Source organism: Sus scrofa, chromosome 14 (assembly GCF_054392235.1).
Source record: "Sus scrofa isolate SSC_HxYL_T2T_F1_AM1 chromosome 14, Sscrofa_HxYL_maternal_Yorkshire_Landrace_v2.0, whole genome shotgun sequence".
Taxonomy (NCBI): Eukaryota; Metazoa; Chordata; class Mammalia; order Artiodactyla; family Suidae; genus Sus; species Sus scrofa.
This window is the reverse complement of record NC_139396.1, coordinates 106,601,708-106,618,283: the sequence shown is the minus strand read 5'-3', so window position 1 is coordinate 106,618,283 and position 16,576 is coordinate 106,601,708. Positions and strand designations below refer to the sequence as shown.

Genomic DNA, 16,576 nt, shown 5'->3' with positions numbered 1-16,576 from the left:
GTTATTTTTCTCATAAAAGCCCCTAACCCCAATCTACTCATGAGAAGAACATCAAATTCCCATAGAGGAGCATCCTGCAAAATACTTGACCAGTACTCCCCCAAAAGTATCAAGATCATTAAAATAAAGGAAATCTGACAAACTGCCACAGCCAAGAGGAACTTAAGAAGCTATGGCAATTAAATGTGACTTGGTATCCTGCCTTGGATTTTGGAACAAAAGCAGTTAGGTAAAAACTAAGGACATCTGAATAAGCCATGGATCTCAGTTAATAAGGGTGCATCAGTATGAGTGCATTCATTGTAACAAACATCCCATATCAATTACAGTGTTAACAGAGGAAACTTAGGTACAGTGTATATGGGACCTCTCTGTATTATCTTCACAACTATTCTATAATCTAAAACTGTCCTAAAAAATGAAGTCCACTTTAAAAAATAAAAGAGCTTGTTATAGCAAAAGCTACACACCAAAAAACAAACAAACAAAAAATTAGAGACTAAAGGCAGTATTCAGCTTTCCTTTAGTTTCCTAAGTAGCTCAGCTCTGGGACTTCAAGGAGCATAACCCACTCAGCCCAACAGTCTGCACGGACTTTCCTTAAAGGCAGCTTTACTGACCAGGATCACAACTTTTGGCCATGTTATACTCTGTGCTAAAAGCATTTATTATGCTTCCTTCCAAAATTTATGCAGTTCTATCCCTGGGCGGAATGGAGGTTGCCACAGTTTTATCTTATCCATCTGATCATATTTACAGTGAAGTTCAAGTGCTCAGGCTGCCTGCCTGGCCCTCCCCATTAACATTTCTGTACAATGTTACAAAGTATGGCAGTTAATTCCCTGGTTTTTGTCTGTTTGTTTTTCCCTGCATTCACACAGATCTTGACTTTTTGTGTTTGCACATGTTTTTTGAAAACTTCATTTGGTGTCATATATAAAGTGTCACTTTAATCCTGAATAAAGAGGTGGCACAGACCGTTTGCCTGTCCTATCAGCATGAGCTCAGCCAATTTCCTTTCAAGCCTGCATGGACCCTGGTCAATACGGTCATTTCACAGGGAAGCACTATCCTGCTTGATTTCCCTGGAAGGCCGCCTTGTGGAAGTGTTCGTAGGTCCTGAGGACGCCAACTGTTGTTTGCACCACACCTGCCTTGTTCCCAGCACACTGTCAGTGGGGCCCAGAAATCAATAGACCCTTAGAGAAGAAGGCGCGTGTTGGGAGTAGAGCCATGTCCGCTGTTTCCAGGTCTGCCCTGAAAACAGCGAGCATCAGAAGGTTAAATGAAAGCCATGTCCATGTTGGAAAGCAATGTTGACAGAGTTGATAATCAGCTGGTCTAGAACCCCAGGCAATAAACGCAGAAGGGAGGATATTTTTAAATGGTTTTAAGGTTTTCAATGTTTTGTCTCTACCTTGCTCTCAGCTCACCTATGTCTGTGTCAAAAAGTTCTTTATTGCAGGTCTGACTTGTGAGCCTAGAAGATGGTGAGACTGAGCAGTTATGACATGTTTTAGAGTATGATTTCATCCAGATCTCTTATATAATTAAAAACAGCATGACCATTGTGGCTATTTTAAGAATGTTTGCACCTTTTAGGGAAGCAGGAAGAACCATAACAATTGCTGTCAAACTTTACTACATTTCAACTGAAGAGAAATAATACAGCTGGACACCCTTCCCAGACAGCCAGGACAGACAGCAAGCAGTCCTCCAGCCCCACTTCCACCCCCACCACCTCACCTCAACGAGGTGCCCCCTTCTGCCAGGGAAAGTGAGCTATTCCTATTATCAGGTTATCTCCCAGACCTGCCTTCTGTAAGCCTTAACAGCACTGTTCACTGTTGGCTGTAGGCCTTGGCACATCTGTTTCTGGGATTCTTTGATTAATATCTATCAGCTACGGTAATTAGTAGGCTCCTTGGAATTAGGAACATCATCATTTTGGGTCATCATTACATCCCTGGTCCTTAGTGGATATTTAGTACATATTTGAATAACAAATACCAGATGAAATTGCTTATATGTGAAATCTAAAAAAAAAAAAAAAAAAAAAAGAAAAATAGATATAAATGAACTTATTTACAAAACAGAAAGAGACTCACAAGGAAAACAAAATTTTGATTACCAAAGGGGAACGTGGGGGAGGCATAAATTGGGAGGCTGGGTATAACATATACACACCACTGTATATAAAATAGATAACCAACAAGGACCTACTGTATCGCCCAGGGAACTACACTCAGATTTGTAATAATCTATAAGGGAAAAGAATTTGAAAAAGAATGTATGTTTATGGGAGTTTCTGTCACAGCTCAGTGGTTAACAAACCTACTAGTATCCATGGGGATGCAGGTTCCATCCTTGGCCTTGCTCAGTGGGTTAAGGATCCAGCCCTGAGCTGTGGTGTACATCCCAGACATGGCTTGGATCTCATGTTGCTGCGGCTGTGGTGTAGGCCGGCAGCTATAGCTCTGATTCAACCCCTAGCTTGGGACCCTCCATATGCTGTGGGTGTGGCCCTAAAAAGACAAAAGAAATTAAAAAAAAAAAGTGCTTATGTATAACTGGATCATTGTGTTACAGGCTTCAAGTCCCCTTCAAGGAGATTAAAATCAAAAGCCTCTGGCCATGTCTCTTGTAATGTCCCTTCCCCCATCTTGACCAGCTGGGGCTGCTCACTCCCTGCTAGAGAAGGAATGTGGCCCATTCCTTACCTGGCCACCGTATAACCTGTTCCCCATGCAAATATTGTATCCTGCCCAAGACCAATCAGAAGATTGGTCTTCTGATTGGGTTTCCACTCAGGTCTGCCTTGTGGGGTAGAAAGACTATTGCAGAGTCTGTCGGGTCCTCTTTTAACCTGTGTACACATGAGTTCTCTCTCTCTGAAAATGTACTTTCTCTTTAATATGGCGAGACACGGATGGAGGAAACTGTGGCTTGTATCAACTGTGCTGTTTACTTGAAACTAACATGATATTATAAATCAACTATACTTTAATGAAAAATAACAGATGAATGTATGAATCTATAAGTTAGAATTTGATGTTTAAAAAAGAGATCAGACTAGAACTATTCAAAATTAATTGTGATTCACACTACAAGGAAATCACTTCTTCTGACTAATATCTCTCCAACTATCTGACGAACTTCAACTCACTCTCAAGCCTCAGTTTAAATGTCACATACTTCAGAGCAGGCTTCACAGATTTCCCTAGCCAATTTTAGATGTCCTTTTCCATTATCTGATAGCAATTTGACTTAATGTGTCTACATTACAAAAAAAGTATATGGTTAGGTGTTTGTTTCTATGACTAATCAGTGAATTCCCTGAAGTCAGGATCCATCTCTTCTGTTGGTATTTTTTAAGCTCTTCATGAAAAGCTCAACATAGAAAAATGTTCAATAAGCATGATAGAATGAATGAATGCCTCTCTCTACCAATTACTAAGGCTGTGTTAGGCATAAAAGTCTTACTGTTCTCCTCCTGCATGCAAATATTTTCCAGTTCTTTCTCATTAAACATTACTCCCAAATTTATCTCTCCTGAGATGGTTATTGAAAAATCTCTGGGAAGGAATATATTATTTTGTTCCTTTACTTTTCACTTAGGTATATTTTCTCTTGATTTTAAGAGAGAATAGATCATCTTCTGTTTCTGATCCCTGAACTAGGTGCTGAGAAGTTTCACTCACTTGACTGGGCTGGAGGTTATAACTCTACCCCCAGCACTCTCACATCAGGGACAGAGGAAATGAGAGTCGTGAATGCTTCATCTGTAAATGATGGTATGGAGCTAGTTTATTCCAAGGCACTGTCAGTCTGGTTCTGCAGCCTCTGAGTCAAATGTTTCCAGAATGTCATGTTGCTTCACTGGACTGGATGTTTCACATCTTGTTAAATGACTAAAAAGTGAAACCCTTCCCAATGAATATTTAATGAACTTCAGGGAGTGCCAGACACAGACAATTCATTTGTTCAACATTGCAATTTGCAAAGAATTTCAAGTAGTTAACTTGGGGGCTTTAGGATAAAATGAAGACAAACTTGCCTGATGGGGTAAGCAGAGCAGGACATTTTCTGTCCCTAGGGTTGTAGTACTTGGGTCAACCTGTCTCCCTTCATGCAGTAGAAGTCAATGCCTGAAGGGTGGTGATAGATAGAACACCTAAGTAGCCCTTCAGAATTTCTTAAGTGGACACATTTTGCATCTTAACCTTGGACTCTGGACTTCCTCACTACTCTTGACATTTGAGAAAGATAATTTTCTGCGGTGGGGGACCACCCCATGCATTATATTAGGTCAGCACCCTTTACTCATAGATGATCATGCATTCCCCTCCCAAATTGTAACTCCCAGACTATTTCTAGACTTTGACAAATGATCTGTGGGGAAACACTGCTCCCTGTTGAGAATCACTGAGTTTCAGGGATATGGGTTTGGCGCTCAGTTACTCACTATGTGCCTGACGGAGGTTAACTTTCTCAAGGTTTGAGTCCTCATTCCCTCTTCTGCACATTGTGGGTGTAAACTAAATAGTTGTTGTTAAGACTAAATAAAAGTGTGTTTCTATGTCTGTATCCAGTACATGTTATTTGTTATTATCGTTATTTTATTTATCGTATTTTTCTCTCATCATTGACATTGGTGTTTCCTCACAGTTCTGGTCTGAAGAAGAAGAAAAAAAAAAAAAAAAGACCTACCAAAGAAAAATGCTTTTGCAAATTTTCTTTGTAAAATAAAAGTCACATTTTTATGGCAAGACAAGAGAAATTTAAACAAAAAATCTTCTGGGCCCTTTAGCTTCTTCTCTCCTCCCACTGTGAATTGTGTATCTGCATTACGCATGGACCAGACCTCTCCATCTGGCAGGAATTCCTACTCAGCCATAAAGAGCACCATTCTCCCAGCATCAGCAAGCCAGCTCCTTAAAGATACCATTCCTTCTTGACTTTGTAGGACATCTCATGACCCACCAGGATAACACTTAGATCTGGATTGTGTAAACTGTCAATACTATGTCATTTGACGTACAGCCATCTGTCTCAAAAAACTTGTATGACTATGTCTTGACTTGTAATGGGCAGAATGGTTCTCAGAGCTTTCTGAGATGCTCTTTCTGGTTTATCATCCTCAAATTTGGCCCAAATAAAACTTTCCATTTCTTTCTTAGATCAAATGATTAATTTTTCATGGACATCGTTAATACTTTTGCATTTGAACATGGATGCAGACAGTTCTTAGCCACAGTACAAATCACTGCTTTCCCTAAGGCTATTTGTTACCTGACCAACTGCTCAGATGTCCTATATACCTCTTATATATCTTAAGCATAGCATTGTAAGAAAGCAAATATTCTTAAATATTTCAATTTCTTTTTAAGAGATTATTGATACCCATTCTCTATTACTATTTTCTTCCATAACATACAACATGAAAAGTTGCTGTCAAATTGTCATTTAATTCTTATAATAAAATTTTGAGAAAGGTTATCAGTACATAATTCACCAAAGTGGAAATTTGACTTGAAATAGATGAACAGATTATACTACCCTCTCAAACAGTGAAATGTAATTAAAGCATGCAATTTTCTGCTATTAAATTAGCAAAAGCAATGTTGACAAAGGTATGACAAAGCTGATAGTGACCCACATTGCTTTCCAGCACAGAAAATGATATGTGCCTTTGGGAAAGCAACTTGTTCATCCCAATCTAGTCTTGTTAAAGGGATCTCTGCTCAGGGTTCCCTTGAGCCTAGACAGCAATGCACAGGATGCTAAGGCTGGCAGGCCTATGTCTCCTCAATTACCTTGCTCTCTTTCTTCAGGGTCCCTAAATGTCTCCCTCTCATATCTATCCTCTGCCTGAATTCCCAGTGTTTGTGTAGCCCTTCAGACTGATGTTCCCTTGAAATGTGCTGTCGTAGCTGACTACACCACAACTCAGAGAAAAAAATGTCCTAGCCATACTCTCTTTATCCAAAAATGGGGTGAATACAAAAAGATGCCTTCCCAGATCCTATTTTGAGCCCTGGGGAATGATCTAATTAAGCCTCTGCTGCCCTGTGTCAACACACAAAAATTCTGGTGGAGCAGTGAGCTGAAGAGGAGGGATGAGGGAGAGATAAGTAAAAGAAAATTATAGGGAAAGGTCTTCCCTATAATACTGGGAAGGTCTTCCAAATACTGCAACCCCTACAGTTAATAATTTTGTCCTGTTGTTCTAACCTAATGATTCCAATCAAATAAGAGGTGAGGGAAACACAGGAGTGAAAAGTTTATTTTAATAATGCTTTAATAATTAAACAATAGGAAAGAAAATGAGTGTCCACTAGGAGGGGAAGGTGGAGAAAATTGTGAAGTGGCCACTTAGTGGGCCATTATGCTCTCTCCCAAATGAGTCTGTGGAGATCCTAACACAGAGGGAAAATGCTATTGACTGATCATAGATTCAGTGGAAAAGAACATAAAACAATGTGTATATTCTGGCTGCAACCCTATAAAATGCCTAGGGACTGAGAGACTCTCTTCTTGAGGAAACTTTGATAGGCTCCTCTAGAAATAGGAGCGAAGGAGGCAGGGCACAACCCTTAACGAATGACATAGCTGTTGAAGATAGGACAAAAATTGGTTAGAACCAACTAGGTCCAAGATAGTTGAAGATCCAACTTTTAGTGGCCCTTGAGCTTCCTTATACTCATGCAATGCATTAGCAGCTAAATGATATGCTCGCAGGTGCCATGACAGTTCTGAGGCCAACCATAAAAGCTCCAAAAGAGGGCCACGACCCAATTCATGAAATTCCCCACCCCTTCCCCAAAATGATTGGAATACTCCTCCCACTTATTAGCCTATGAAATTACCTAGCCCATAAACATTAACCACCCCATATTTCGGGGTGCTCTCAAGCCTTTGGAGACAGACCACATTTTGTCTATGGAATGTCTCTCCCTCAATAAATCTACTTGGCCTCTTGCTAAATTCCTTCTATGCTGAGACAAAAAGTACCTGTACTTCAGTAAGTCCTGGAACCAGGTGTGCAATTATTTATTTATTTATTTTTGGCCTCACCTATAGCATGCAGAATTCTGTTCCCAGTTCAGGGATCGAACCCATGACATAGCAGTGACCTGAGCCACTGCAGTGACAATGCTGGATCCTTAATCCAATCTGCTACATTGCAAAAGAACTCCCAGGTGTGTGATTTTAATGAAAAGACAGTGGATTCAAGTTTCAGCCTGTAGATTCAAGTCTCAGTCTGGGTTTTGGCTGGGTTTAAGTCCCAATCTGAGTTGCGTGGTGTCACTCTGAGCCTTTTTCTGGATTAACCCTCAACTTTTGCCTTTAACGATTGCAAATTTTCTGCCTAAATGATTTCATTCACTCACCCCCAAACTAAAAGACTTCAGTAAACTCTAACATAGTTCTAACAGTTCAAGACTGTATTCCTAGGTTGACCCTAGCCCTACTTAAAAATGTCTACCAAAAAACACCAAAACCAAAAAAACTAAAAGCCTCCAAAAGAATTTACTGTTTCTTTTAGCCAATGCCTGAGGATAGGCCAGAAACCTTTCTTAGAGCATTTACTAAAAGGGGTTTAGGAAGGTAAACCTTCCTTTGTCCTGTTGAGATGTTTATGTATCTCCTACAACTGGGGCGTGTCATTCTCAAGGACCTGAATGCCATTTAGTTGAAATGTCATCATTAAGAAGGACATGGCCTCTGTCTCCCAGTCTCTGTAGAAAGACAGGATCCTAAGTTCAATAATGGTCTATTAAACACATTTACATTGACAAACTCTTGGTAATTTTTCACTTCCCTAACTCTGTCAAGCCCCCACTGTTTTCCCTTCCTGGTCCCTCATTTTCCCTTTAAAACACCCAGTCACCTCTGAACAAGTTGAAGCTGTGTTTAGTTAACACTGGATCCTTTTCCATAATGCAATAGTGAATTACTGATTAGCAATCTGTCCTTACTACTTTAACTAGCTTCTGGCTTTGTTTATCTTTGACAGGTCCAGTTGCTAAGGGATTGAAGCCCCTCATCACTGCATTTGTTTCAGGGTGGTAGGATAATACTCATTAGAAATCATTAGCAAAAACATTTGCTCTGTTTCAAAAAGAACAATCCCTACACACAGCCATGATTACAAGTTTAACAAAACTTTGCTGGGAAGCAATTCTGATGTATGAATTCTGCATTAAACATCTAAGTACATCTGTTACACACTGCATAATGGTGGCTTTTTAAGTAATGATTTCTTAGAATCAAAAATATGTATAAATTCCCACTGATTTACACATTTGGAGGGTTGTGAATGTATCCTGGGTGATTGCATATTATATCCAAATACCAGGGTTTATACTGCGGTCTTTGTGCTTTCATTTTGTGCCTCAGAATCTGGAAGTGCAGTCTTGTGTAGGGGCAAAGAATTGCTAGTCTGACAGGGATCTTCCATTAGGTCTGAGATAGTGTTTGTGAAATGCAGCAGGACCCTGTGGGGCCCTCCTCCATACAAATCTCTTCGGTGTCCCCTGTTTCTTGTTTGGAGGAAATAGGCTTCATTCCTCCTCCTTGACCTTCTCTGAGTACCAAAGAGCAGTTTCAATCAATTGCTAACCAAGGAAGTGAGATCATGCAGACACAAAGGAAGAATAGTCAAGAAACAATAATGCAGTGTAGGGCAGGGTCTTGGTTCCCCCTCAAGGGATACAACCAGCAGAATCTTTGAGTTTTTTTCTGCTGGAACTAAGGCCCCCACCCAAGCAGAGGATGGTAACTTAAGGCTGATCACAAGACTACTAGAGCACCCACCTGTTACCTTGCCACCAACCAATCAGAAGAAAATCTGCACACAGTGGAAGATTATAAATTTCTGATCCCTTCTTCAAACGGTTCTCCCTTGAAAACTTTCAATCTTTTGAAAGTTATATTTGTCTCTGAGTATTGGCTTTCTAGCGACAAGTAGCTGACTCCAAGTTCTGTAACATTTGCTTGTTTTTAATTTAGTGTTTTGCAACATATCTCAACTTGTTAAAACTACTTTAGAAATAATGTAGGATTCAAAGGTTTGCATTTAACCTCAAGTTCTGTTATCTGTTTAAGGCCTGGTGTTAGGAAGCACTGATCTGGAACCGCAACTCTCTCCTCCCATTTCTCTCACACTCCTTACCTCAGAGTTGCCTGAACATGGCATGCATTTAGGATTCCATGGCTTTATTCTTTCTGTTTGTTCTACCCACTCATCCTTTGCTTTTTGACTATTAGATGAACCTTTCAGGTTCTATAAAATCCAGTTCAAGCCTAGATTTCTTACTGCCTCCATTTCTGCTCTCAGCACCTTCCTATGGTCTCTACTCCAGTCTCTGTTGCACATGAACCATCTCATTGTGCAAGTTTCCTTTGGGTGTTTGTATTTCTTACTACATAAGTTTCCATACCATAGGGAACATTGTATCCCTGGTGACCAGCACAATTGCTGACACAAATAAGGATTCAGTGAGTGATTATAGAACAAACACATGAAGTTCTTTTTGCTTCTAGAGATTAATTATATTTCAGATTATAACCAAGAGCTGAGATTTGTCTCTCTTTCATCCAATAGATATGTGCACACACAAAGATGCAAGATGATTTAAAGAAAAAATCAACAGAGTACTGAAAAAAATATACAAGTCTGATCACAGGCTCCCTGTGCCCTCTGAACTGGAAGTGCTGAGATGGGCTGTGGGAAGGGATATACAGACATGTAACTTACGTTTTGCAGCTGGACATGATTTTTCACCAAGTTCTCTGACTTTGCCATCGTGCTCGATGCTTTGAGACTGTAGTTTTTACCATTATGTGGCTCTTTCAGCTGCTCTTGAATTTGTTTAGCTTGTTTCCTGTAGGTTTAAATAAATCCATGTATAAAAAGTTACATAAATTTATTCTATTCATATTTTTGAGGTCCATTCATTCCCGACATCTATATTTGTCATTTGCTAAAGCTAGATTAACTCAGTTAACAAAAAGAATTCTCCCCTCATTTCCAACCCCACCAAGAAATACTGGCTTTATCCATTATCATTTGGGATTCACACCCAATGGTGTTCCAAAGGTAGACAGAAATGTAATGTAACGCATTGTTCTGGCCCTATTGGATACGAGAGGCCCCTAACCCTGAATGCTCAAATGCAAAGAATTAGAAATGCTCTGAAGAAGTGGTAAATTGGAGTTCCCATCATGGCCCAGCAGTAATGAACCTGACTGGTATACATGAGGATGCGGGTTCTACCCTGGCCTCACTCAGCGGATTAAGCATCCGGCATTGCCATGAGCTGTGGTATAGGTTGCAGACACGGCTCGGATTTGGCATTGCTGTGGCTGTGGTGTAAGCCAGCAGCTACAGCTCTGATTCAACCCCTAGCCTGGGAACTTCCATATGCCTCAGGTGTAGCCCTAAAAAAGCCAAAAAAAGAAAAAAGAAAAAAAGAAGTGGCGTGTGAACAAAAATGGAACCTTGGACCTAGCAGCCTCATATAACATACTACTTGCAAAGTTACATTTATATTTGTTCTTTTACAGTTTATAAGCAGTTCATTTACTGTTGTCATCAGCCTTGAATGTAGATTTTTATTAAAACTTCTATAAATAATAAAAATTGTTAACTCGTAAAGAGCACCTACTATGTGCCAAACATCATTTTAAGTGTTTATATGTCTCAACTTACTTATCTTTCACAATAATTCTGTGTGATAAGGCATTACTCCTATACTCAATAAATGAGGGAACTGAAGTTGCTGAATCCATTTTATCTTTGGAGAGACTGAGAAAAATGAGGCACAGAGAAGTTAAGTAATTTGCCCAAAGTCAAATAGCTAGTAAGTGGTAGAGCTGGATTTGCACCTAACAAGTCTGGCTGTATATGCTGCACTTTGAACCACCACTCTTAACTGTCAAACCTCTTGCCAAAGGTCATGCAGCTTATCAGTGGGAAGGCTGAGACTACTCTCAGGTCCTGGACTCCAAGTAAAGTGCTCCTTTCCACAGATGTGGAGTGACAATTGTTCAAACCATTTAGGGACTACCATGGAAGCATGTGATTAATCACTGCCTTGTTAGCTGCTCTCTCCCAAGAGCTTTATAGCAATAATCCATCAGCAGAAGACTCAGTACCCACAACACAAACAAACTCTACAGAATCACCCCCTGCCAGACTTCTGCTGCTTCCCTAAGGTCCATGCCAAGAATAGAGCCTTGGGTGGAGGTTGTGCCTGTCCTCTTGCAGTGAGCCTTTCCAGGCAGGAAACCATGCACTGGAGTATCAAAGGCACTGAGATTTGTATACCAGTTCTGCCACCCACCAGCTTTGCTGTGATTTCTCAAATCAAAATAATTGACTTCCAAAACATCTCTGATCCTCAGTTTCCTCATCTGTTAATGGGGATTGTAGAAGCTCTCTTTTATAAATACTGTGGAAGCTCAACATGGATACATGGAAAGTACTCATCTATTCTGTTCCTCATCGATTAACAAGCTCAATTGTGTGGGCAGATGCTGCAGAGGAATTAGAACACTGGCTCAAAGATGAAAGAAAAGATCTTGTTAATTGCCTCTCTCACAAGCAAGTCACAGTATCTGCTACAGGATTTGGAGGCTCTGAGCATTATTGTCTACTTTGCATTTATAACATGGGTATGGCATAGCTCTGTTTGTTTAATATTTCTTTTATCTTTTCAGTTATTTGGGGGGAAGGGGCTTTTATCTCCAATACTCTTAGTTGCTTTAATGCAATTGTAATAATCTACTTCCTAACAGCTAATCTGTAGCCTATTGTTAGAAACAAATCTATCATATCAGCATTTAAGAAGCACATTATAGCCACAAAATCCTATCAGGGATTCACTGATGAAAGAAATGGGATATGAGGTGGTTCTACCCAAGTAAATCATCATGAAGCACGAAAAGGGAGCTTGGCACAAAGTAAGGACCTGATTACTTGTCCAAGAATTAAATAGTAGAAACATTCTCTTTTCAATAAATTCCATAATTCAGTGCCTAGGAAATGTAAACAACTAAGGGAATTTTCCTCATAAAAATATCTGACTGCATTTCTTAAAATCTTTTTTATAATTTGCTTTCCTTTCCTTGCTTCCCCCTCCAGTCCTGACTCACTCATATTCCAGGACAACTGGGCTTTCTTTTCTGAACTCGCCTTCTTCTCTGTCATCCCTCTGCTCTCCCAGGCACAGAATTTTGCTCTCTCCTTCTTCCTCCAGCAATTGGGAACAAAGGAAATGAGAAGCGTAGGATGGCAATACCATCAGCTCTCTCATGAGAGCAGTTGCTCTGGGGAAGACAAGTTATGGGCATTGCACACTGGAACCTACCAGCCAAAAATACTATAGTCATTGAGTTTTAAGTTTCTCTGGCACAATTCATCAGAAAAGAATGAGATTTAAGTGGTGGAATGTCAGGCATCACAAGGCCATTGGGAGACATTATTTGTAACGCTGCAGGTTGGGTTCCCGGGAAAGCAGACACCAAGATGGAGATAGTATGCAGGATGTAATAAAAGGATGGCTCTTTGGAATACCTGTGGAAATGAAGGAAAGGAGGCAGGACTGGGCAGAGGAAGAAGTTGGAATGTGATGCTGCCTTGGTGAAGACTGCATCAAATCCCCTGTGGAGCTCTGAAACTGGCAAGGCCTTGCAACATGAATTGGGGCAAAGGTCTAGGCCTTTAGAGCCTCACACTGATCTGGCTGGCCTTGGAGGCTGGCTATATCAGGTCAAGTAACTCATTATAATCATGTGCTAGCACCTGGGGGACTAAGACCATCACACCTATTAGAACATCTATTGTCTGTCCCTAAGAGCCTTTGCTTTGTGATATAAAATCACTGACTTCAGAGAGTGATATCCTACACTCAGGGCAGGGTGTTTTTGCATCTGCTTTTTGCTGGTAGAACTGCCAGTTCTCCTTTGTCCTCCTGTATTTTCCCAGCCATGATGGTTGTTTGTCCCAGCTTCTGCTATGAGGCATCTTGTTTCCTACTCAAATTCCATTTTTAGAGTGGAATCACGTCTTGCACTTCCTAAATCTACTAAGCACTCCTTACACGTCTTACCCATAGGAGTTAAAAGAAACCTAGAAGAATTTATAGTTGCCATATGAGCCATATCACCCACATTTTAAAGGCTCAGTTAATAGTTACATTAACTACTCAGGAATATATGGGCTTATTGGGAATGATAAGATGAAAAATGCTTTCACTGTGTCCTTCCCAGTTGCTGGGGTTCAGTTAACTCAGTCAGAAAATCCTCTAAATTCAAGAAAATGTTCCTCACTTCTATCTCTTCATGTTACTTATGTTCAAACTTTCATCAACTAACAGTTTGCTGTAATCAAACTGAGGTCAAGCCTTTCCACAAGTGACAAGGGAATGGAGAAAGGATAAAAGTGGCTGGATCTGAAGGATTATGGGAGGTAAAACATAAAAATCCAAGAGAACGTGAGCTTTGGGGTTAAACCCTGACCGTTTCTGTGCATGTGCATTCCAGTGTATAGAAATATATGATTGAAAGTCAAATGAACATATTTGGAAACCAGTGATAGAAAGGCCCCAGAATCCCAGAAGACTCAGAACTTCCAAGATGAAGTAAAAAAAGAAAAGAAAAAAAATACATACACACATACACACACATATATATTATAAACACACACATATATATGCATATACACACACACACATGTAAACCAATCTTAGAGTATGTGGGAAAGTAAAGAAAGATAAGGGTAGAGCCTGCCTATTCTGTTATCCCCAAGGTTTTTTGAGGGGAATTAGAATTCTAAGAATGAGGGTGAAGAAACTCAGGCCAGAATGCTATAAAAATTTACGTTGCTTTCAGCTATATAAATTAGAGGCTTGGTGTGGGATGTGGCATTCCTCTCAGACAAAGAAAAATAAAGGAAGACCATGCTTGGAAATTGTACTAGAAGAAGGAAATAAACTGTAGGTCTCTGATGAAAACTACAGCTCCAACTGGAAAAGTCTTAGGATTTTATTATTACTTTATTATTTTTATAGTAACTTATTTATTTTTTAATAAAAATGTGTCCCAGCTGGGCAGGCAGAAAGACAACAACACCTGATTAGTTTTCTTCCACTGGCTCAGCCTCTGAGTCTCCCATTATGAATCTTATGTTGAAGAGTGTTTTCATTAAAACCCCTGATACCTTGCTGAGCCTCAGGAGGATGTTCGTCACTGAGCCCACTTGCTGCCCACAGAAGGAGAGACTGACAGCTCTGAAGATAGAAGTCCTCTAGTTCCCGAGCTGTTCTCTGTTGTTGGGACTGTCATAATCAGTATTTCCTTTAAATGTGGTACAACTACAAATTATACTCTAAAAATAAGTGATTAATTATTTTTCCATAGTCATTTGCTTATTGTTAAATACACAATTTCTCTCTCCTACACGGAACTTCTGAAGAGACCCTTCTAATGCCCTGCTGAGTGTGATTAGCCCTCTCCTGCTCCAGGGAACACTCTCCACTTTGTAGCTACCCAACCTGTAAGTCCCAGTGTGGAAACAATGTGGGTGTTAACAACAACAAGCCTTCACTGAGTATTCCCTCTTTTAAATACTGTGTTGCACTCTCTTTTTTTTTTTTCTTTTAAGGGCTGCACCTGTGGCATATGGAAGTTCCCAAGCTAGGGGTCAAATCAGAGCTGCAGCTGCTGGCCTACACCACAGTCAGAGCAACGCCAGACCCAAGCTGCATCTGTGATCTACACCACAACTCACATGGCAATGCTGAATCCTTAACCTACTGAGTGAGGCCAGGGATCCCACCTGCATCCTCATGAAGACCATGTTGGGTTCTTAACCCACTGAGGCATAGTGGGAACTCCTGTGTTGTACTCTTTATAGTCTTATCCCTCTAATCCTTAAATTCTATAAGGTAGCTATTATTTTTGGTCATATTTTAGCTATATTTTACCAAAAAGGAAATGGAGGCTAAGGGACTGGATATAATTTGCCTAATAACACAAAACAAGCAAAATATACATAAGTATATATACAGAACAAGCCATAGACTGAAGATTAGAACACAGGCATGGCTGATGCATGTAAAATCTTGACCACTCTGCCATGTAGCTTTGTTGAGAACATTAATAGATATCAGCTGCAGTAGAGCACCACAGTCCTGACTTGCTTCAAGCAGTTTGGCCATCTGGTGGGAGGACTATGTGAGCCAGTGTGGTAGGGTGTTTTAGAGCATGTGGTTTAAATCAGAGTTGCAGAAATGCAAAGACCCATCAGCAATTTCCTATTGTGTGGCTTTGATGAATTATTATTTTAAAAGTAATCTGATATTATCTGAAAAATTGAGCAATAATGTACAATTCCAGTTGTTGGGAAGATTGGGAGATAATGCATGAAACGCCGAGTACCCTGATGAAGAGTAAGTGCTCAAAAATGACCACTAACAACTGTCATAGCCAAGAGTTGCTTAGGAGACATCACATTTAAATGCAATGTGGTATCCTGGTTTGGGCCCTAGAACCAAAAAAAGCACATTAGGTTAAAAACTAAGGAAATATGAATGTATGAACTTTAGGTAGTAACACTATATCAATATTGTTCCATTGTGACAAATGCTGATTACTAATATAAGTCTTTAATAATAGGGGAAACTGGGTCTGGGGTATATTGGATCTATCTGTATTATTTCCATAGTAATTCTGAAAATCTAAACATATTCCTAAATAGTTTATTAGAAAATAATAGTTACTAATTCTGGATTCGTAATCGAGTATCCATTATTTTAAAAAATCGTAATCGCTGTTCTTTTAATTCTTTTTAAAGTTCAACATACACAACATACAGACAGGTATCATAGACTCTATCTTAAAACTGATCTCTTTTAAGAAGAGCAAATGGGTAGAAAAATACAGGTCCAATTACATACTGGCTTGGATTTCAGACAAGCTGTAGGAACAGTATCTCTGCCAACTTCTTAAGACCTGCATACCTGACAAGAAACCAAGGTATTTAATTTTTTTACCTTCATTTCTTAAGTGTACATTATGTTATTTAAATAAATAAAACACCTCTATCAAAGTTATCTGGGGTAAATATCTATATATCTACAAATACATACTTAGATACATATACATGTGTTTTAATTATTTATTTATTTTGGTGTTGAACCTGTGGCATGTGGAAGTTCTTGGGCTGGGAATTAAACCCACACCACAGTTGTGACCTGTGCCACAGCTACCACAACACTGGGTCCTTAACCATGGCACCCCATGGGAAATTCCATATACGTGTTTTTAAAATTCTAACTTATTAGCCAAAAGAAAAAAAAAAAAAAAACACTGTTTTCTGCAGAAGGTTTGGTTTCTTGGCAAGGTAAGTATAGGGCATGTTCAAGATGTGCGTACCAACAGGTGAACCAAAGTAGATTTTATAGTATTCATATTTTATATTTGGTTAAAACCTTTTTGGATATTGGGTAAAAACACTATGAAGGTAAAAGCGTTTCTTTCTTTCTTTTTTCCTTCATAAAAGGCTAGA

General features: G+C 39.6%; 1 protein-coding gene and 1 long non-coding RNA gene across 9 annotated transcripts in view; one reads left to right on the top strand and one right to left on the bottom strand.

The window, feature by feature from the left end:
* LOC110256712 (uncharacterized) overlaps positions 1 to 5,181 on the top strand; it is a 451,478-nt gene extending 446,297 nt beyond the window's left edge. Inside the window, exon 8 of the long non-coding RNA XR_014828205.1 lies at positions 4,669 to 5,181. This is a non-coding gene — a long non-coding RNA (uncharacterized LOC110256712). The remainder of the gene's footprint in view (positions 1 to 4,668) is intronic.
* Positions 1 to 16,576, bottom strand: part of NRG3 (neuregulin 3) — a 1,098,475-nt gene that overhangs the window by 20,111 nt on the left and 1,061,788 nt on the right. For all 8 annotated transcript variants that reach the window (XM_001927008.6, XM_084997437.1, XM_084997434.1 and 5 more), the window contains exon 6: positions 9,764 to 9,890. In XM_001927008.6, the coding sequence (XP_001927043.4) occupies positions 9,764 to 9,890 (127 nt within the window). The remainder of the gene's footprint in view (positions 1 to 9,763; positions 9,891 to 16,576) is intronic.